We start from the raw sequence: 22,966 nt of genomic DNA on the forward strand, positions 1-22,966 counted from the left end.
CAATCGTCTGGGTATAGGTCTTAGAAAAAGCAGTGCTTTTAAAAACATCAATCTTTTCTGGCCTGATTGTAATGATTGCTTAGGGAGAACCATAAAAGTACTGTTCACGAGCCAGGCAAAAACTGCCTGTGTAGTTCCTAGAAGAGAATATCTTCTAATTAGAAGATATCTAAACTAACTCTCTCAGCTTGATAAAGTAACATTTGTTGAGTGTGTTACCAATTATTTGCATGCATTTATGAGAGCTGCGCCTTGATTAAAGCCCTTCCTCGGAGGGGAATTGTTGGCCCCTGCCGCAGCTGTGCTGCAGACAGGCTGATCCCAGCGCAGTGCCAGCAGGCAGACGTCTCTGCGTGACCCGTGCTGCGGCTCCTACCTGCCTGGACGGGTCATCAGCGACGCGATAACCCGGAGCACGACACCCGGCTCCTACCAGGAAGTCCGCAGGCACCGCAGGCACCACAGGTATCCGCGAGGTAACGCGCCGAGGAGCAAAGGTCGCTCCCTGAGTTACCGGAGGCCGGTTTGAGGCACCTGGCGGAACCCTGGCCCCCGCCGCCCCTCAGCTCTGCCTCCCGGCGAGGCAGCCCCGCGGGCGCTGTGCTCGGGGCAGGGCTCGGGGGGCGCCCTCCGGCCCCGCACGGCCGCGTCACCCCCGGGCACGCTCCCGGTGCCGCGGGACGAAGCCGCCGCCGGCCCCGCCTCAGGTGCGGCCGCCGCGCTCCCCCCGGCCCCTCGCGGGGGCGACCCCGACCCCAGCCCCATCCCCAGCCCCAGCCCCTCGCCCCGCCGCCCCCCGGCCCCGCGCCTACCATCGCGGCTGCTCCGCGCTGCTGCGCTGCCCGCGGCTCCGCTGAGCGCCGGCCCGGCCGCAGGAGGCAGGGGGCGGGCGGCGGCAGCAGCGAGCCCGCCCTCCCCCTCTGCCCTCCCCTCCCCTCCCCTCCCCTCCCGCGCGCGCAGCTCCGGGCACGCCGCCGGGACGGGACGGGACGGGCTGGGCTGGGCTGGGCCGGGCGGGCGCTGGTGGCGGGGAGCAGCGGCTGCCCCGCGCGGGGCCGTGCCCATAAATGGCGAAGTCTCCGCGGCGCAGCCAATCGCCGCCCGCCCTGCCCGCAGGGAATCCCGCCCCCGCCCCAGCGCCCGCTCCCGGCCCGCCCAAGGGGCAGCGGCGGCTCCGGGACCGAGCCCCGTGAGGGGACGAGCGGGGACCCGGGGCCGTGACCCGGCCGCCCGACCCGCGGCCTCCCTCTCTCCCTCCTCCCGCTTCAGGCCTCAGCTCCGCCGTTCGCCCGGCCCCTCTCCGGGCACGTCCTTGTCGGATTGCTCAGACACAACCGGTATCGGCGTGAGGGGAAGGGGATTGGGAGAGGAGCCGTGTGGTAGACGTGATCTGCGACTGCCATTAAAACAAAAGCACATCGGGGAAGCGAGCAGGAACAGAGCTCCACGCTTCGATTCCCAACAGAAGGCAGCAGCGGTTGCACTGTACGAGGACAGAAACAATTTGCCTAACATTTCATTTGAAAATGGAAACGTTACAGAAATTTGTAAGTCTAATATAAAAATCAGTGCAAGAACTTGTAAGAATCCACACAGCATACAGAGGACAGACACGACAGAGTCTCCCTAGGTTTTATAGGTTTTTCTATTCGCTTTGGATTTGGGTCTTTCTTAATGTCTAGGTTTGCTTTCCTAAGACACATATGTTTGCATGTATGTGTCTACATACAAACAACTTTATAACAAGCTATGAAAAACACAGGAAACACAGGGTCATTAAGGTTGGAAAAGACCTTTGAGATCACCTGGTCCAACCATCACCCTACCACCAATGTCACCCACTAAACCGTGTCCCTAAGCACCAGGTCAAACCTTTCCTTGAACACCCCCAGGGACAGTGACTCCACTACTTCCCTGGGCAACCCGTTCCACTCTGAGAAGAAATGTCTCCTCGAAAAAAAAACAGAGAACTCAGGTTGTGGAAGAAGATTTAAAAAGAGCATTTGCACCACATAGCTAATAGAGAAACTAGTCCCAACTTCCCTGAATTTTACATGTGCTGCTAGGGTCCATCTAGTCTAGATGGACAACAAGATGACTTTTAACAAAAAAATTCAGAGCCAAAAGCATCTGTGCTCTGCCTCTGTGCTAACCTTTTCACAGTGTGTACCAAGCAGTCTAATTTACAATAGTCTTTTCATGCTGTTAAACATAGTGGTTTACTTCTGCTTATTTTAATGGTAAACATCGAATTCCCAAGCTGACTATATTAAGTGAATGATACTTATTCAACATCCATGCTCAGAAGCAGGGGAAGGCATTTCCCTTCCAATGTGAGTGGTGGTGTGCCTAAATGTTGTGCATGCCTGAGCTCCTCCAGCTAATCATGAGTAACAGTCATCTCTGAGGAAGGCAGAACTCACATTTTCATCTTAAGGAGCTCCAGCAGAGTAAAAAAAAAGAAATCTGTGTACATTTAAAATGAAGCACAAAATTTAGAAGTGGTGACATTTATATCATGAAATTCATATTGACAGGTTACCTGTAAAAGACCTAATTCGAAAAGATGCAAGAACTCCCTGCATCAAGAACTTCCATCATTTTTTTTCAGCAAGCTCATTCATGCATATATTGTTTGACAGTGTTGTGTTTGGTTAGCAATACTATTTCATGCAAGGAAGTGGTAGCATCAAAAACTATCTTGAGGATATGTTTTGGATGCAAGCAGTTGCAGTGTTTGATCTTCCTGATATTGATCACTATAGTTAAGCTTCAGGGAGACATTTAAGCTCAAGTTTCACTTCAGTGCCTGAGTAGGTTGATTGGCTTAGCATAAGGGACTTGTCTCAGGGCTACAGGCACAGTGCTGATGGATCCAGCACAGCCTCTGCCATCATGCAGTTTGGAGCCTGCACTGCACCAGTCAGTGCCACAAAGAGAGAAGCTGTTGCCTCCTCCATCGTGCAGCTGGTAACCCACACATGTTTCTACCTACCCACAGCCTGGTCGACTGAGCCAGCACAGAACAGGAATCAGGCTGGTGCTAAAATGCATAAAGACTAAATTGTCTTCCAAAATACCCTATCACTTACCTCTGGAAACACCACAGAATACAATCGTCCTGTGCTCTTCATTCTAAAAAAATGTACTGAGGCTTCAGAAGGAAGTAGCTCTTATAAGCAGTCAGTGAATCTGGAAAAGATTAGAAATTTTAATGAAATAGGCACTGCCCTGACTGATTTTTAATTGGCTAAAACAGGCGGCAAAGAAAAAAAAAAAAGCATTACTGCTTTTCTCTTACTCAGGAAATACATTTAGAATAAGTTTTCCAAGCCACATATTTGTGTTCTGTTGATCACAATCATTTCATTAATCACTTAACTAATGCCTGAAGGCCACTAAAATAAGGCTTAATACCCTTAACAAAATACCATACTTTCAGTTAGAAAACCACACAATCTGGTATTTCTTAGAAAGATGAAGGATTTGTATCACAGAAAAGCAAATGGTATTAAATTAAGGTCATTTTAAAAATTCAATGCAGATATCTTTGCTGTATCTGCTTTCCAAAGAATAAACATACACTTCAGTAATCTTAACATTTTCTAAATGCTAAAATGCAGATGGTTACATTCTGCCCGCAGTTACAAGCGGTGAATGTAGAATCCTACTTACAGAAAACAAAGTAAGGATTCAGCAATTTCTTCATGTGAAATGCAGGGAGAAATTAAATTATATATCTAAAACAAAACCAGAATTTTATGACTTTAAATGTGGTGAAATCAATGATTAGGACAGGATCTCCACGTTGGATGACAGTACAATCAGTTTAACTCTTTTTTACTCCCTGTCTCTATATCTAACAAGAGTCTCCTCCTTCCCTGCCTTTTGCTGGCCTTTAATTAGAGAAGCATACCTGTTCAGGAAAAATTCTTACTAACATGTTCATCTAAAATATCACTGGAGTAAATGTACCGTAACAAAGTCAACAGCCTTCTTCACCCCCTGTTTTTCTGAGGTTCTTTTTTTTTTTTTTTTTTCCCTCATGTGGCTGTTTTACTCTGGGTCTGATTAAGAGAAGCCTCAGACTTGAGATGCTCCAAATACACAGTGTTGAGTTCTCCAACTGCAAACCGAAACGTATGAATAATGTTGTTATTCTCAAGGCTGCTATAGATCTGGAAGAACTCCACAAGGACTTGGTAACCGAGAAGTTTTGTCTCCTGTATTCCTGTGGCTTCAGTTAAGCTATGTGGGATCACATCAACAAAAGTACAAGGATTGTATTTGTTTCCTCAGAGGAAGATTTATTGAAAACCTATGGAAGTTTTTAAGATCAAAACTTTATGTTTGGATGAGCAACCTGATCTAGCATCAATATTAGCCCTGCTTTGAGGGGGGGGGTTGGACCAGATTACCTCCTGAGGTCCCTTCAAACTTAAATTACTACATTCTGTAATTCTATGATTACTCAGAATGGGGCTCCACAGGAATGAGACAGTAGAGCAGTCCATATAAATGATACTACTGTGCTTTGATAAGGAAAGTGATCTGAATTTACCTTAAAGAAAATAAATCTGTTTATTACCGATTACACTGAAGATACAATTACATCAAATACAACAGTTTAGTACTGCTTTAGTTAGAAACATCAAGGAAACAATATAAGTACAAAAGCCATGGTTTCTGGTAACACAAGTTGAAAAGAATATCTACGTGGGTCAAACCAAAGATCACTCACCTTATCGTCCTGTTTCAGCCTGTATGAACACCTAGGGACAAGTGTAAGAACAGACGAGCATTTCAGCATGACCGTCACACCTCCCAGAGCCCGCTGGGGCCAACACTGTTACCAGCGTGAAGGCCTGGAGGGAGAACACAGGCTGAGAGTGAGTCTGTGCATCAGTTTAACGTTAATTGCAAGGCTATAATAGGAAATATAAATGTTTATATAAATAGGAAATAAATAGGATTTTATATAAATAGGAAATATACATGTTAGCTGTTTTTAAAATAAAATAACCTTAATCAATTTGCTTCAAATAACAATTTGCTTTTAAGCCCAGGTCCTGCAGCCATATCTATACTAGAAAACACTAACACTCCAAGCAGTTCTTTTACAAGAATCCAAAACCAGGTGTGTGAAAACCACACCTGTGCGTGAACTTAGTTGGGGCACCAGCAGGTGAAGGAACACAGCTGTGCACGGTAACAAACCCGAGCAAGCTCAGCAGAGGATCACAAGGACCGGGGGGCTGGTGAGAAGGGTTCCTCTGCCAGGTGGCAGCAGGCTTTGGGGGACCCACCAGAAGCCCCCCGATGAGGAGGCCGTCAAGACGGCTAAGCCAAGCTCTTCACAGCAACGCACGGGGGGGGGCGAGGACATAAAGTGAGCCGAGGGAGGTTCAGACTGGGTGCAAGGAACATGCCTCCCCCAGCAACTGCCCAGGGAGACCGTGCAGCCTCCGGGACACCCGTGTGTGTGTCACCACCCGTGTGTGTGTCACCACCCGTGCGTGTCGCCCCGCCCCGCCCCGTCCCCGCCCGGCGCTGCCCCGGCTGCGGAGCTGCCCCCGCCGCGCCGTTCCCATGGTGCCGGCGTCCTGGCAACGCCGCCGGCTCCCGCAGCGCGGCCTGCGCCAAGGCCCGCGCCAACGGCGGGCGGGGAGGTACGGACGGACGGCAGGACAGACGGCAGGACGGACAGCAGGACAGACGGACACAGCGCAGCGAGGAGCGGGGCTCCGCCGGCCGCGGGGATGCCGGGGAGGAGAGGCGGGCGGCCCCGTCCCGCCGCAGCGGTGAGTCCCGGCCCCCGCTCCCCGCCACCCCGCCCCGCGGAGCCCCCCGGAGCCCCCGCGGCTCCCCCCGAGGTGCGGGAGGCTCCCGGCCGGAGGGCAGGGAGGGACGGGGGGGGGCAGGCAGGGACAGGGGCGCCCTACAAGGGGTGCCGGCGACTTCGGGAGACGGTGACCAAGCGGCCCCGGTCCGCACGGGACACCCCCCGGCCGAGGGCAGGGCTGTTTCGGGTGCCGTCGGGCCGCTTAGCACCGGGACAATCCGCGTCCTGCCACCGTGCCCAGCGCAGCCCCGTTCGGTAAATGCAGGATTTGCTCCAATTCACTGCGCTGGTACAGCACGGTTGGAATTGCCATGGTTGGAATTGCCATAGCAATATCAAGCTGCAGGCAGCACCGCTTAGAACAGCGCCTAAACACGCGAAGGCAGCGATCCGACTGGTGTCGGTGCCACCTCAGCACAGCACCGCTAAATCCGGAGCTGCGTGAGCCTGCACGCCTCCGGTGCTTGCCATGAGAACACCTCCTTGTTCCTTGGGTTTGACAGTGGTTAGGATAAAAGGGCGCTCGTTACATAGGCTGAGCGAGAGGGAATCTGGCATCAGTCCTGGCACCCAGGTGTCCCTGGTTGCTGCACGCACCTCACAAGCGCAGTATTGCTCTGTGCAGCCGCCGACCAGCACCTTCCCACAGCCCTGCTGAGTGCCGCATCAGGTCAAGTCATCTGTAATTGATTAGGAGAGATTTCAGTGATGAGTGATGTGCTTAAATTAGAAGAACGAGAAGTCCATCCATGTGTCTCTTGTTTCATGTGCACAATTTGTCCAGACACTTGCATTTAGCTGTAGTCTGGGAGAAAACATAAAATCTTCAAGCAACCTTATGCTTATTCTACTCCAAAAATTGTTTTTCAGTTGATATGAAATGTAAGAAGGCTGTAAGAAGAAAACACTTGAGTTAAGGACTTTTTGTTTGGCTGTTTTTATAAGGAGTGTATCACTGAGATATTGCTAGATGTACAGACTTTAATGCTTTATTTATTTTTTTTTTAGGTAGAATCCAGTTCTTTGCCTCTGTGATGCATAGCTCTACTTAAATCAGTGGGATATCCCTGTGTTCATAGTTAAATTGCACGTTCAAATGCTTCGCTTCATCAAGATCATTAAACTGTGGTACGGCGCAGAGCACCGGGAGTAAATGAGCTGCGGCCTACCAAGACCTCGGGCACTACCGGGCAGCTGTACAGCCCCCCCGGACAGCCAGCAGGGGCTCCCCACGGACAGCGGCACCGTTTGAAAAAACGTGGGGAACCACGTGTGCGAGGAGCAGACTGCACGACTGGACATTCAGTGGCTGTGCAGAATTCCCAGTGCCTCAGTCATCATAATGATACCCAGCTCTTATTCAGGGCTTGTTACTTACAGGCATGTAAGAGCTTAATCGAAGAGGTAGGTACCATTATCTCTGTTTCCCGTATAGAGAATTCGAGTCATTAGGCATGGAAATAACATCCACAGTCATCAGGATCAGAGGTTGCGCAAGGAATTAACATCAGACCTTCGGAATTGCAGACTAGTGTCACTGCTGCTCAGCAACCCAGCCTCTCTTGAAACTATTTTTTTTTTTTTTTCTAATTTGTAGTTTCTGAAGCACTGTGCTATAAATAGAACACACATACTGTGACAATGTTTGCTCTGTTTTTAGGCAGTGCTTTCATAAGTTTCTAAAGCACAAACATGCTTGGCATTTTGAAACCTCAGAGGACAGTCCTATCACTTCTTTACAGTCAAAATTTTATGATTTTGTTCCAATAACCCTGTTTTCCTCTTTCTGTTTGTACAGCATATTGCACCAGGTTTCATCAGCAATTGCAAAATTCTCTTCATACGTAAGCCTCTTGTTTTCAGTGAGCATTTTAGGTTCCCCAGGAATTCAGGCTCAGGCCTTCCATGGGATAGCCATGCTCACTTGTGCCATTGTTGCAGATTAAAATGTGTGTTTGTTTCATATGGGGTGGAACACTTGGATTTGATTGAGGCTATTACTTTTTTTTATTGTTTTAATTTCTGTCACCAGAGGAAAGCTACTGTGCCAGGCCCTGATCTCACTTACAGTAAGATACTGAAAATGTCTTTTTGAAGCTATTACCAGAGCTACTCTGCTGCAATGTCTGTCACAGTCTGGCCCGCTATATGTAAAAATTAAGAACAAAACATATAGTCTTCCTACATAAGAATTTACTACATAAAGTGTGCTCTTTTAGATTTGAGAACAAATGGGTAAAATATACAGTTTTGCTAAACCATACTGCTCTCTACCATTCTATTTAGATTACCTGAAAAATACATTATCCCCAGTAATTGCTGTCATGGAATCTTTTCACTTCATTCTCTAGCCAATGCATTCTTAAGCTTTACTATAATCCCATGTATCTCACTTTTGTATTTGCTGATTGATGCCGTCTGAGACCAGCAGACATATTTGGGTCAAGAAGTTTGTTTGCCTCTGTCTTGCCAAACCTGTTCTATGGGTCGGAGCAGATCTCAGTTGTGAAGTTGTCAACCCTGCCCTTCTCTAGAATACCGTTTTCACTACAAAAAAAACCCTTCCTATCAGGTTATAGTTCACATTCTTTTGTTCCTTTATATCAATTTTCAAATGCATCTATTCCATAAGCAATATTTAAACTCCAAGATCAGACCTGTCAGCATATTCTTAAACTCCTCTTGAAGGTTCACTTAAAGCAGAAGCATTGAATCATTTCATGCCAGATATAGACTATTAAATAATTCAATGTGTACTTTTTCAACAGACAAATTATTGACCAGAAAATGGCCCAGCGAAGCCCGATCTTCCCAACTCTTGCCCATTCTGAAAGGTACAGCTGGAATGTAAAAAAAATAAAATAAAAAATCTTCATATTGTGGAGTATTATGTCTCTCTTAATTCTCTCTTAATTGTCTATTTATAGTAATGCTGTAACATAGAACTTTGGCATTTTATATGCAAAGCAAAATGAAATACCCTAGACTCATGCAAATCACGGCCCATATCACAATTCCTTAGTCAGCTTTTACTTAACCCTTTCTGAACAAAATTAAATAGCTTAAACTGTAACTTAGTAGAAGTCCAAGAATGCTATACTTAGGCCAAAGCCTTCTAAACATGGAATAAGTGTGAAAGCTCAAGGACAGATCTCACCTTTGTTTAGAGTCCTCGTACATCTCTATCAGTGTTATAAGGGTGAAAGTAAATTGTCAGGTTGGTTCATTAACAGGAAACAACATGGACAATACACAGTAACTAACAGAGTTAAAAAAAAAATAAAAATAACAACTCCTCTTTTGAAGGGGAGTGGAACTTATGGTTCTGAAAAATTTATTTACTCTTTACAGAACATAGCATTGGGAAATGATTATGTGCATCCGCAGTCTATGCGGTCAATTTGTTATTTATTTTCTTTTACTTTGAGCATCCATGAGCTGCCATTGCTTTTCATGGAAGCTACATAATGCAGAGCTCTTGAGAAACCTAGACCTAAATATGTTGTTTTGTTTTTTAATCTGGCTTCTGAGACTGAGAAGCTTGTCATAATTTTGATCTCTCCTCACGTTCTAAACCTGCATATGCTCCTATCCCATTTGTGGGAGGACAAGCTTCTGTACAGTATTAGAGGACAGCTGTATAGACTGCAAGAAAGAAAGTACACAAGCTACTACTTTTTAATCTTGGCCTGGTCTTATTTAGTTTGCAGTATCTACGTTCTACAGTTTCTGCTTTGATTAAGCCTAAAGAAAGATGAAAGCTGTAGAGACAAATAGCATTACTTCTGAAACTCAGTAACAGGATCTGGGTTTGTGTTCTTATTCCAATTATAGTTCTGAATTGTTACTTTTTATAATGCTAATGTCCTCTTCTTAAGATCCTATGCCTTTGTAAGCTTCCTTAAAGAGTAGGAAAAAGCCTAACTTGCCTTTCTACAGGACAGATAGATGCAGTAGCAAGCAGCATCTGTTTATTTGCCGCAGTGGGCCCTCTCTGTAAGTCTTTTGGTGCTTCTCCCCACTACCGCCAGTTTTGTGTGAGACCTTAATAATATCTGAATATTCTTCTTCACTAGACGGGTTCGAAACATACCGCTGCACAGCCAGGCGTTGACAGCGGTCCCGCTGGCATCTGCAAGCCTTGTGGATCAGCTGGAAGACAGAATCCTAAGCCATGAGAAAACCACGGCAGCGCTCGTGGAACACGCTTTTCGTATTAAGGAGGACATTGTTTCCACTCTGCACAGAATGCAGAATAAAGGGGGGGGCGATCGGTTGGCTAGGCAACTCTTAGAAGAACATATCCGAAACATAACTGCAATAGTGAGGCAGCTTAATCGGGACATTGAGGTACGTTAGGGTTTTTTAAAAGGACTAATACCATTTCAGCTACTTAGTCCTTCTCATTTAATAACAAAGCTTATCACAGGATGAGAAAGTTCAGACAAGGTCTGAAGATCCTGTAAGCTTATAAATTGTTTTTATAACTTGAAACACTGTTTGCAAATTAGGCAGTTCCTTCAGCAGCTATGAAAATAGTACAGGATATTAGCATATAAACACAGAAACCTTTGTGGTACTAATAAGCTTGCTTTCAAAAGCAACACTGGAAAACCTTGAAAAAAATGAATTAACGTGACACTAATACCCAGCTCAACTTCAATCCAAAGGCTGTGCCGAATAAACACTAGGAAATGCCTTAGGTCTGTAATAAACTTTCTTTTATTTCTGACTCGCTGATGACACTAAGTAACCAAACCCAACTGCTCATTTTTCTGACTTAATCATACGCAGATACATGACCTCTGCTCAATGAGCAACATGGGCGTGGTGGGAAAAACTGATGGATAAACGTTAATATTTAAAACTTTATTCCATTGTCAAGTTCTACTTTATACAGATTATGGTAAGGACAGTAAGAAAAATAAATGACCTAGAGGTACTTGTTTTTGTATATATGAGATGAAGCTTTGATTAAAGTCATGATAAAATATATCTCTTTTTACTGAAATACTGAAAAATAATGAGTGACATTTAAAATGTACATTAAATGTAACATACTGAATTTGTATTTGCATATGAATACTTTGTAGATGCTGCAGGAACAGATACGTGTCAGAGACAATCTCAGCTATGGAACAAATTCTACCCTAAAGAGTCTGGAAATGCGGCAGCTTTCTGGTTTAGGAGATCTTCGGGGAAGAGTGGCAAGGTAAATGCCAATACGAAAGTATGTTTTGGGGACTAGCTAATGTTGCTTTAATCTTGAAATATGAATGTCAATGTTAATGGGCTGAACTTTGGCAAAATTCCCAGGGTAATTTTGCTCGGTGTTTTCCAGAAAATGAATAATAATCCTTTGCATTCCAGTATTACGTGTTAAACTTAACAACGTGACCCTTAATTCCCCAAATTTGTTTTTAACAAATGACTTCAAATTCCATAGGAATCTGGATTTAGTTCAGTTTTAAAAAGAATTATGGTTAGACTTTAAGACTAATTAGCACAATTACTATAAAGGAGGTATGGTATAATCTGCACTTGTAAAGAACATAATAGATGCACATTTTTGCATATGTGTTAGAGGTAGAAATATGTGAATTAAATTATTGGTTAACCATATTAAAATCTATGTAGGCTACCTGGCACGTAAGAAACAGAAAGCTATAAAACAATTGAGTTTTTACAGGCTACTTCAAACTCCAAGTTACAGCTGTGCAACAACACATACACAAGGTTGTGCCACCACTGACACATTTACAAGCCATAGTACAACAACATTTGTTTCAGTGTCTGTGAAGTGAAACTTAAAAGACAGTTTTGTACAACTACAGAAAAAAGGACCAAATCTGTCCTAAAATATCCTGGCTTCACTGGAATTACACTTCTTCTGAATTTGACCTATTATCTGTATAGTACAGGTAACTTTTATTTTTTCTTGTACTTCAACTGATGTAGTGATAACAGCCTACAAAGATATCCAGGGAGGGATTTTCCTTGAAGTAAATTTTTCTCATGAATTCTTTGATTGTTTCAAGTTTCCACAGTTACTTCTTAGCCCGCTTTGTAAAGAATACTTTAGAGAGGTTAAAAATACTGATTATGTAACTTTTAAAAAAACTTATGCTTTCCTAAAAGTTATTCTTTAGTAAACAGGAACAAACTAGACAAACTCATTTTGTCAAATGAAAACTTGACTGAAATATATACTGTTCTCTGCGAAATTTTATAGGATCATTATAGAATGGCTTGGGTTGGAAGGGACCTTAAAGATCATCCGGTTGCACCCTCCTGCTATGGGCAGGGACACCTCCCACAAGCCCAGGCTGCCCAAAGCCCCATCCAGCCTGGCCCTGAGCACTGCCACAGTTGGGGTAGCCACAGCTTCTGTGTGCAGCCTGGGCCAGTGCCTCACCACCTTCTGAAAGAATTTCTTCCTAATATCTAATCTGAATCTCCCATCTTTTAGTTTAAAGTCATCAGCCCTTGTCCTATCATTACACCCCCTAACAAAGAGTCCCTCCCCAGCTTTCCTGCAGCCCCCTTTAGGTGATGGAATGCTGCTATAAGGTCTCCCTGGAGCCTTCTCTTCTCCAGGCTGAATGACCCCAGCTCCAGCCCTCTGGTCATCTTCGTGGGCCATGAGGATGGATGCGACACATGTACATGCTTGGATCTTCCTGCTTTTTATATAAAATATCCACTTTGAGATCCCACTACATCGTAAGACTGGTCCTTATCTGGAGCAACACAGATACTGACTGCTTGTGCAGCAAAGTAAAGTGCCTTTGGTTTCAGGAGAGAACTCACATGAATAAACATGTGCCAACATGAGCTTCTCCATGGGGTGCCGCCTGACTGAGTCCTTGGTATGGGGAGCGGTGGTGGACTAGCTCAGTCTTTGCCAGGATTTCTTCCTTTATTTACTTAGGGCAACTCCCTTTTATTCTGCCTGGGTTGCAATCTGATTATTTTAAGAGATTATACCAATCTGCCCTTATGTCAGCACGAACAATGAATGTTGGAAATTTGTATTCATTACCACAAGAGAATTAGTTTGTCTTTTAACTGTTACCTTCTACTCAGTATTATAACCTGCATTTTCTCTGTGCAGATGAAAATAAGCTTGCCTTTCACCAGAAATCAAGGTAAAGCAGTGGTCCATGAGAGAAGGTTATTTTCCTTCACCTACAAACATATTCTACTTCAAACTCCCGTGAATAATGGTTATGGTATTCCTGGAGATTATGATCAAAATTGCAGTTTGTTGTGCTATACAGATACTTACCAGAAACTTTCCCTTGCATATTTCCTGATTACTCTAGCCAATACATTACATAAAATAAGCCAAATTCACCTACTATAATTTTACTTCAGCATCTGGTCTTACTAGCTCTCACATGAGTTTAGAGAGTGAAAGCTTAGAAACATGTTGAAGCTACTGTGGGTTACCAGCTTGGGTCCATCAGCTAAGCCCTGCTCTCAGCCACAGCCAGGGTGCTGTGTGTGGCTCAGGCTATAGTGACAGTCGGCTAATTTAACTCAAAGTACATCACATTTGCTCTAGGCTAGAAGAATACACATGGACTACTGCTGTGACTCAGTTTGTATACGCTGAGTGATGGCAAATCACCTGTGTCTGAGCCTTTGGATCCTGTAAGGATTTTCCTGTCAATCTCAGGATCCTGGCCAAATTTCAACGCCAGTAATTACATGCATACTAAATATCCTATTCAACTTCAGTATTGGAGAGAGTACTATTTATTTCCTAACACCAACTGTTCTGTAACATGTCAATATATTATTGAACAACTGTCTCATTAATTCTTGAGGGTTGCTGCTTTTAGCGGTGAGAACAGGGATCCCTACACGCACGTGCACTTGAGAGGCACAGCTCCAACGCCCCACAGCTCTGGAGGCGTGTGACTCAGAGAGACCTCAGGGCCGAGCGCACCTGCATCACAGCATCAGCTCATAGCCCTAGCAGGAGAGGACGGAACCCACAGAGCAGTTCATGTCTCTGGGCCATTTTTCATTAAGAATTATTGATGAATTTGTAAAGCATCATTACGGGGTTCAGCATGAATGATGCTGTCCATATTCCTAAGAATCAGCATTATCATTAAGACAGAATTTACCTCTATTAAAAGCAGTGACACACTGAACAGAAAACTAGATAGATACTCATAGATCCATTAGCCCAGCCTCCCGTCCCTGATGTTGGTAGTTTTATATAACCCAGCTTTACTATGTTTATTTCTAGTGATAAATTCGTAACACCATAAAATTCATGGGTGCTGCCTTATCATTTATTTATAGAATGTTCTGTGGACTATGACCACTTGTCTGGGACGTTTAAATACAGCAGCCTTATAAGAACAAGAGCAGTTGCTGTGTCTAGAGGTCGCCCTCTCCTGAAAACTCCAGAGAAATAGCAATGATGCGTGTTCACATTGGGCCTACCAGGCATATATAGTTGATTTTTATATACATCATAGATCTGACTCATTTCAGATGCCCTGGACTTAAAACATGTAGGCAGATTTTCCTACACTGAGTAGAAAATGAGTCTGATGCATCTGGGATGCACTGCATTTATGATCCCTGTAAGTAAAATAAATCTGCTGCACTCTCTCTACTGGTGATGTACAAGACATACAGGGAAGACTGATCTGGCCTCCCGGGTGCAGGCCATGTAGTATCTACTAGCTCTGCTGTTCCAGCCCAGTGGATCCCCTAGATGCATCAACTTGTTTTTTCACAACCTTTCTTTCAGCTACCTGTTTTTCACTGAAGCATTTTTTTAATGTTTTTTTAATGTTTAAAGATGTTTTTAAACAAAACATCTCCTATTATTAAAAAACAAACAAACCAGAACATTACCAATCTGTGCATGCCATTTTAGCCTAGTTCTCAGCTTTTTCTAGTCATTGATGATACTTCATAGAACAGCCATTACAGTTTGATTTCTTAGAGATGAAAGGCAATGAAAATATTCTTCAGTGTGCCAGAAAAGGAACTATTGCTTTTGCTTACTAACATTTGGAAGACAGCTGCTTGATAATTTCACTGTTTTTATTAAACATTACTTTTTTTTTTTTAATTTATTTATACTGGATTCTGAAACTCAGAGTACTTGGAACTACAAAGTCTTCTCTTCATTTAGTCTTCCTATACTAATTTAATTTAAGTACACAGTTTGGTAATCATAACTTTTAGAAAATGTCCTCCACAGTTAAATAACAGTACAACAAACCTGTCCTAGTACATTTTTGGCCCAAATTTCAACAGTGCATGTGTGCAACTGCAACATGAAAAACTGGTGTGAATAGTTGGTGTGGCCTACTCTCTTCATTTGAAGCATGAAGACATTGTTGTGCATTTCTTTGTACAAAATGGTTTTCTATAAAATCTTAAGTGTTGCGTAAGCTGGAAGCACAGCTATTTTTTTCAAATTGATTTTTTTATATCCGTATCCTCAGCTCTTACATTTTTAAATTAGTATTCTTTCTATAAATCTTAAACTATTTCTAATTTCTTTCCTTGAGCTTTTAAGACGACCAGACCTCAAAAGTTGATTTCAACTTTTGTCTTTCTATCCATAGTCCACTAGCTTCATCTATAGTCTGATCTTACTATTAATTATATTAAATATTTCTGAACATTGGATTTAAATAGTACTTTTACGAAGGATTTATTCTGATTTTAACATGAATCTATAAAGAAGTCAGAGCTTTCTGACATATGGAAAATCGAGCAGGTATTGTAATGTTCCTCTTATCTGTAAACAAAGAAAAATTCCAAACTATAATGAACCATTTATTTTTTAGATTACCAATTTTCTTCCCATCCATCATGCAGGAGGAAATATAAATCAAAAGTATTGGAAAGACCATGGTTTTCTGTATGTTCATCTTCATACTGTTTACTTTTTTTCTGTACTATTTGAAGGCTAGTGGAAGCATCGACCAAAATTATTTGCTGTAAGTCTTAAACTCAAAATATATACTCACATAACTGATATCAGGATCTTTGTATGTAGCATACTAGTGTTCTTTTGCAGGTAAAAACTGATCAGGCATTTTGGATTACATACAACATATATAGTAAAGAGACTGCTTTGACCACTTGAACACTGAGAATATTGTTTTAAAAAACAACCCAGGATAAAAATGAAGTACATTCCATAACTACATTGATATTTAAAATGTATTCCTACTTTTGTTTTAAAAGGGTGCCAATTACAGTATACCTGTAGAAATATTAAAAGCACAATTCATACATACCAGCTTGACACTAAATTAACAGTCAGAATTTTTAAGGTTTCAGTTACCATACAACTACATGACCCTTTTGATCATGTAACCCAGTTCCACAAAGAAGAGATGCCCTATGATTAAATCCATAATGCTAATTTGCCTTAAAAGCAATTACAGATGCCTACTCTTTACTTTTGGTATAGTAGTTTCAAAGCTGTTGCTTTTCATATTTTCTGTAATGCCTCAGAGAAACAAGACTTTATTTTTATTTTTTTAATTTTTATTTTTTGAGTTCACATGCTTTTGGTGAATAGATTTAGCTTCTCTTGCCTTTCTAAAGGAACCACTGATTCTAAGACCTGTAATTCACTGCTGTGTAAACCTATTCTGCTTTTTCTACAGATATTACTAATCAATCTTGCTATGCTGAACTGCTCAACTATAAATTATTTTCTACAGGTTTTCTAATTTGTGATATTTTACATTACTTATTATTTTCATATTGAAATTGTACTGTCATATTTATAGTAACAGTTGTTACTGTAACCAAGGTGATGAAAGCACATTTTGAAGTGAAAGCTTTCCAACTGAAACCTGAGTTAAAAGAAGTTAAAATGTGTCATGGCTTTGCATAATGACTTAACCTGCCATAGTTTGTCCCATTTTACTGCCTTTTTCCCCTTTAAATTGTAACTGCTGTCTGTTCTTCATCAGTTTCAGAGATCAAATTTAGTAACTTTGGTTATTATACATCTAATATATATATATATATATATATATATATATATATATACACACATGACTCATACTTTGCAGGGGTCTTACTTCTGAAATTACAGTACTTATATTTGTGCAGCTCAGTTAATGTCCTTATTGTATTATTGTAGATGAAATCCACCTGATTAAAGTATTTTTGAAATGTTGTAGGAAATGCATGTATTCTATAGCACATTTGCCCTTAAAATGTTACAGCACTGAGAAATGTTCCAACGTGAAGAAAGGAAAGTAATTATTATGTGCCAGTACTGCATTTTGGAGTCCTTAGCAAGACAAAATTGGCATGGCTTTAAATGACGGCTTTACCTAAATACAGACTGTATTAACTAAACCATAACTTTTCCCCACATTGTTTACTACATAGATTGTGTACTATTATTTTGCAGAAGAAAATAAAAATAGGAATGCAAGACTCAGAGGAGCACAGCTACAATAATGGAGAAGTCGTCTTCAATTAGTTAGGCCTCTAACTACATAGGCCAAATCTTACAGGCCATGACAGCTGTCTGCTGGAATATGACAGAAGTATGACACATTGAAATCCTGCGTATCTTTGAAATTGTAATGCGATTACCCCAACTCTGATAACAACACAGTCTACAATTTATGCCAGAGCCAAGAAAACAGGAGTGCATCAAATGTTTGGTAGACTATTTGACTTCTATTCCTATTCAGGAGCAGTTTGATAGGTACTGTGAGATATATCGGCATTCTAACAGCCTCATAAGACGATATTTTGCTAGACAGCCATCACTATCACAGAAATACCCAGTCTAAAATGGATAATTTTAAAAGGCTGGACCTTATGTTCTATTCAGCTGTTGCTTTGGTATTTGTTTATTCAAACAGGTGTGATGCCGGGTTAGCCAGACTGTCTGCAGAACATAAAATTACATATGAAAGACTTCAGAGCCTAAGTAAAGACCAACACACCTCTAAGCTGATCTTAGAATCTAAAATCAAAGAGGCAGAAATACAGGTACAGTATTTAGACCCAAGTGATCCACGTATAGGTAAGAATTATAGTCTAATTCAAACACACACCATTAACGTTAATTATTTTCCTGGGAGTTCAGAGATTTAAAGATGGAGACTTATATCTACTCACAGTCCTTATTAGACTGAATATTGCTACACAGCTACATTACTGCATTGGTCTAACTAGAAAAAAGTCCTTAAATTGTTGCCTTTTGTATGCTGTGCAGAAGGTCCTAGTGTTTAAAGGTACCCACGAAGTCTCCAGGAATGAACAGCCATCAGTGACTGCTGATGTGAACAGTTTCTTGAGGTCAGAATGTTAATGAGACAGGGAAGTTCTACAAAACCACCGTAATAATGCAAGCTTGAGGTTACCCTGTATGTTTTGGCCTTCCCAAAATTATTTTGTATACATTTGAACACTATTTTTGAAGGTCAGCAAAACAAATCTGTTTTGTGGTTCTCAGAATCCCTTAACCTATCTGTTGGGTTTCTCTCCCATTGGGTACGAGAGTGAAATTGAGCACTAAATATAAGCAGAGTCCTGAGACGCTGCAAAAAAAGGTTCTTCATAACTCTGTCTCAAAGCCTTCTGATTTTCTTAGGTAACAACAATATTTTGCACTTTCACTTTGTGGGAGGTAAATGGTTAAAATTCACTTTTCTCAGAACACTCAGCATGCCAGGAATATATTGTCATGAATGTTGTAAACAGAACAGTATGTTTTGTACTGCCACGACTGCTTTTGTGAGAAATACTTTACATTAGCAATAACTGATCCGCAGTTAAATTCAGCACTGCAGTAGGCATTACATGAGAAGTGCTGAAGACTCTCACCTAGTTGCGGTGGAGGGGTCTGCACATGTAACACCTGGTGATGTATGGATTGTGTAAATCCAGCTGCCTCAGAGCAGGACGAGGCTGTTCACTTTATTGATGGCTGTAGAATTACATCTTTCACAGTGTTTCTACTTTTGTCTTGTGAGACAATATACTTTTCATGATAAAGTAAAATGCACAAACTCAATAATTTTGGAAACATCAGCAATACGACCCTTCTTTATCCCTTCTACTGATACAGAAATTTCCCAAATGAGACTGTGGTGAAACGTTGTTGAAAAATAGTAAATTCTGAATTCTGTTTCAGATTTCTCATCTCCTGAGCAGAGTGGAGCAGTCAATAATGCAGCAAGAAGCAAAGCTGAAGGTTGCCTACAAGGAGAGCACGCAGCAGCTCCACCTGCTGGACACCAAGTGAGTGAGCAGCCATCGGCCCGAAGAGACGACCCCATTTTTAGTGCCCCAAAGCGTTGTGGTATTTCATATAAATACTTCTATTTTGTTTTCATTATTTTCCAAAACAATGTTGCCTGCCTTGTCCCATTTACTAGCCTTAAAGTTTGAAGATTTGCCTTGATACGGTGTCAAGAATGCAGTAATTATCATTAAATTTTTGTGATCATCATAAAAGAATGGTGCTGAATGACTGAAATTTCTGCTCTTTTTATCTCCTAATTTGTATTATGCTTTTAGATTAAAAAACGCTATTGAGGAACTCAGCAGCCAGATTTTGTCTGCACGCAGCTGGTTGGAACAGGAACATGAAAGGATTGAAAAAGAGCTTGTGCAAAAGCTGGACCAACTCTCATTGACTTTTAAGGAAACCACGGTAAGTTTCATTACAGTCTCCTAACACTTCTCAGGAACTATTCAAAAGCATTATTAGTAACTGGGACTTTCAGACCTCACCAATAGTTGCAGAACTCTTTTCATTGATGTCAAGCATAGCATTCCCATGGCCTGAGAGTCTTGAAATAGATCTGACCACTTTAAAAACATCAGTATTTTAGCCTACTATCAAGTGAGTTTAAAGTGTTTTCTAAAGTAAATTTTAATTCCTTACACCTTTAAATTCCACATAAGAAAAGATGATTAATCAATACCTATTGCATATCTGGGAAACACCACTCTAGTTTCATACTCAAAAGAAACCATTAAAATTATTTTTCCTGGCTCCAGGAAATGAGTGAAAGAGCTATAGAGATGAAATTCAACCAAATGTCAGAGAAAATTGACAAAATAGAAGAAATACAGAAGATTACCATGGAAGCACATGAGGCACAACAGAATGAAGAAAAGATAAATATTCGCATTGGCAAACTTCAAAATGAGATTAACGAAGACATAAAAGAAATGAAAGCTGAAGTTAATGCTGGTAGGACTATGATCGATCAAGATCTTTCTTCTGAATTGCGGTAACAATGACTGACCTTTAACACTGTTCAAAATGTCTTTGTACTAAAGTATTTTAAAGACACTGGGGCCAAACATATTTGTTGCATCTGTTGCATTTAAAAGGGCTTTCACTAAGTGTGAAGCTCACAGAAACAGCAGGTGACATCTTAATAGCTTAGAAGTGCTTCCCCTGAACATATGTAAGCACGGTTTGGCTGCAATCAGGGGCATTATTACCATCAGCACACCAGAATAATTGAAGTCCTATTTTTACAGAATTTTTACTATCGTTCTAGTGAAAAATTGAGTGTTATGCTAGGAGGCATATTCTGATATTAACTACATCATACTCTTTTGCTTTATGTTATAGACTAATTCAATTCTCATGTGCAATTAGGGTTTGCAGCTATCTATGAGAGCATTGGGTCTCTACGGCAAGTTCTAGAAGCAAAAATGAAGCTTGACAGAGATGAACTACAGAAGCAGATCCACCAAATGAAGCAGGAGATTCCAGCATGGGGAGAGGCTGGACCGTGACTGCAAGATTTTGTCTGAGATGAATATTTACCTGGCTAATAGGCAGACTATAATCTTGTTCCAGTCTGTAATCCAAATGTAATGCATGTACCGAAGGACAGGCTGCTGTTGCACAGGTTTGTATGTTTAAGTGGTAAATGCAAGCTTTTAACAGATCAACTGACAGGAAGCTTTTATGGGCTGAGGTGCTGATTTACCACTGCACTACTCTAGTTGCTCTCAGGAGATTACCAACGTAAAACTAGAGTAATATATTGGTGAAGCTGGCACCTAACTTGCTAAAGGCATTTCAATGCTCCCCAGTTTTGTAGGCTTGATCAGGCAGTTATATGCTTATATGTATAAGCATCTCGATATATTCTTTTTTAAATAAGAAGTTGGTATCACTTGTTTATTATCAGTTCGGCAAGGTTCTCCACCTTGATACAAATTACTATGTTTGAAGTCACCGGACATTTTTGCAGTGACCTTCTCTACTATTGACTCCCTGAGGAGACAGAATTGGCACCAAACTGACCAATTTTCAAAACTTAGACACTGTCAGAAAACTTTTGTTTAGCTGTGCAAATATCCTGTGTGCGTGCATACGCGTGTGTGTGTGTGGAAACTAAATAGTATTATATAATGTAGTTGTAGACTAAGATGATTCATGACAATATAAGAAACAACTTGTGGTCTTATGTATTGTGACCTTTTTAAATGAATAACCAAGTAGACTTGAGACAAAGTAAAAAAAATTTATATACAGTATTTTATAAGCTGGGCATGTGTTCCTGTGACTTGTTTCATTATATTACTATGGATTTTGAAAGGTTTGAAAACAAAAGAAAAAGTGATGATCTGGAGATAAAGTCTGGAGAATTTTGTGTAAAATGAAATGCAGTTTATGATCTGCTTAGCTATTTCTATTGAAGTAAAACAACTAACTCTTCAAATTTAAGTAGATTTTAATAATTTAGTAGGTTCAAACTGGTAATTCATGGTATTTCCAAGTAATAATGGTGCTTATTTCCATTCCCATAATAGTTTACATGCTGAAAATGAGCACCCATGCAGAATAATAATCTAGATGGGAAAAAATATATTTTGATTCTTTATCTTCATTCAGAGCTTGTTATTGCTTATGTTTTCAAATCATGCAGGATTAAGCAGTCTTGAAGTATAACAGGCTTCATCCAGTATCCTATTAATTTATACAGTAAATAGTACTTCATGTGCAAAAATACCATTAATTCGTACAAGTGTTACTGCCAACTTGTACAAGTTGATACAATGTCTTTCCATTGTCTTTAACAGGCCTTTCTTTTAGCCAATATTTCAAAACCATATTCGTGTTTGGACAACCAGTGGCAAACGTCTCATCACTTCCATGAACCAAGGTTTGGCCCACACAGTCACCATATTAAAAAAATGCTCCAAAACTACATGTGCATTAAGTAGGACAGTGTACTGTGTAAAATCAGGAAAACATACATGTCTTTACAGGATTAGTGCCTAAGTTGATATTTACTTCCTATATAGTTGAAAGTATCTTAATGCATCAAAGATATCTGAGCTTTTTGCAACTCTGGCTTCTAGTGCTCTCTGATAACAACACTGCCTCTGTTAGTCCTGTCTGGTATCATCCACATGCTGTGGAGTATATTTACAACGGCAGCTAAAAGGTAAGCCCTGTTCTCTAAATGGACACAATGAAATGCTTGCAGATATGCTTTAGGAATTGTCTTAATACTTCATTCCTTCTTCATTTCTGTATTCTCATCTGTTCTTAAATATTTAGACAAGTACAATGGAAAAGCTATCACTGGTGTTTTGTAAAAAACAGACACACACCTTGAACACACAAGGAAGAAACAAGAGATGAACAAAACCTCACTTTTTCTTCTGTAATTGCAAATCTGTACCTGAGAGAGTCTTGTACAATATGGAAGAGTTTACAGGGAAACAGAGAAACAGTTTATGTATGACTAATAAAATGTTTCTCTTGTAAAATCTTGTGTGATTCATCAGATATATATATAAAAAAAAAAGTAGAACATCCTTGACATCCTTGCTAATTTTACTTCTGCTGTTTTTTTTTTACTAAGTTTCAGCTAAGGTAAATAACCAAACCAGAACAAAACAAAACACACACAACAACACTGAAATGTGAGTTCCTATCAAGCAATGTGTTCCAACTACGATGAAGTGCTATTGGAGGAAGTTTTCTGCACAGACTAGGCCTACAAAATCTTGACTGCACCTTCTGTCAGGGAGTGTTTGTCTCTGGTAAATAACAGCTGAGTTCTTCAATGTAGAATTAGAGTCCCTACGTCTTTCTATCTTCTTAAAATTGCA

The 22,966-nt window shown here is 41.1% G+C and overlaps 2 protein-coding genes across 6 annotated transcripts in view; one reads left to right on the top strand and one right to left on the bottom strand.

Annotated features, from left to right (window-relative positions):
- MYO1E (myosin IE) overlaps positions 1-3,192 on the bottom strand; it is an 88,859-nt gene extending 85,667 nt beyond the window's left edge. The window contains exon 1 of one of the 2 annotated variants that reach the window (XM_032194774.1): positions 3,093-3,192. In XM_032194774.1, coding sequence (XP_032050665.1) covers positions 3,093-3,134 — 42 coding nt within the window. In that variant the 5' untranslated portion in view covers positions 3,135-3,192. Of the gene's footprint in view, positions 1-812; positions 931-3,092 lie in introns of those variants that run through there. The other variant, XM_032194776.1, reaches the window with a different exon arrangement.
- On the top strand, positions 422-22,632 carry FAM81A (family with sequence similarity 81 member A). 4 transcript variants are annotated; one of them, XR_004253765.1, is made up of 12 exons: positions 5,589-5,801; positions 6,851-7,246; positions 8,611-8,676; positions 9,782-9,838; positions 9,919-10,192; positions 10,936-11,054; positions 17,728-17,857; positions 19,005-19,111; positions 19,391-19,526; positions 19,877-20,072; positions 20,490-20,745; positions 21,926-22,632. XR_004253765.1 is itself a non-coding variant. In XM_032194778.1 (11 exons), exons 3-11 carry the CDS (start codon positions 8,630-8,632, stop codon positions 20,627-20,629), a joined length of 1,206 nt encoding a protein of 401 aa, XP_032050669.1. In that variant the 5' UTR covers positions 422-465; positions 6,851-7,246; positions 8,611-8,629; the 3' UTR covers positions 20,630-22,632. The 4 variants fall into 4 exon arrangements, 3 of the variants coding, with proteins under 3 accessions (XP_032050669.1, XP_032050668.1, XP_032050670.1); XM_032194778.1 differs by lacking the exon at positions 5,589-5,801 and adding an exon at positions 422-465 and having other exon boundaries at positions 20,490-22,632; XM_032194777.1 differs by having other exon boundaries at positions 20,490-22,632.
- The last annotated feature ends 334 nt before the right edge of the window (positions 22,633-22,966 follow it).

Source organism: Aythya fuligula, chromosome 11, assembly GCF_009819795.1.
Source record: "Aythya fuligula isolate bAytFul2 chromosome 11, bAytFul2.pri, whole genome shotgun sequence".
NCBI lineage: Eukaryota > Metazoa > Chordata > Aves > Anseriformes > Anatidae > Aythya > Aythya fuligula.

Bases quoted from the DNA above. Each gene is read 5' to 3' on its own strand.
- FAM81A (XM_032194778.1), top strand. From the start codon at position 8,630: ATGGCCCAGCGAAGCCCGATCTTCCCAACTCTTGCCCATTCTGAAAG. The intron at 17,858-19,004 runs GTACAGTATTTA...ATTCTGTTTCAG, and splicing joins TCAAAGAGGCAGAAATACAG to ATTTCTCATCTCCTGAGCAG. The intron at 19,527-19,876 runs GTAAGTTTCATT...TCCTGGCTCCAG, and splicing joins TGACTTTTAAGGAAACCACG to GAAATGAGTGAAAGAGCTAT.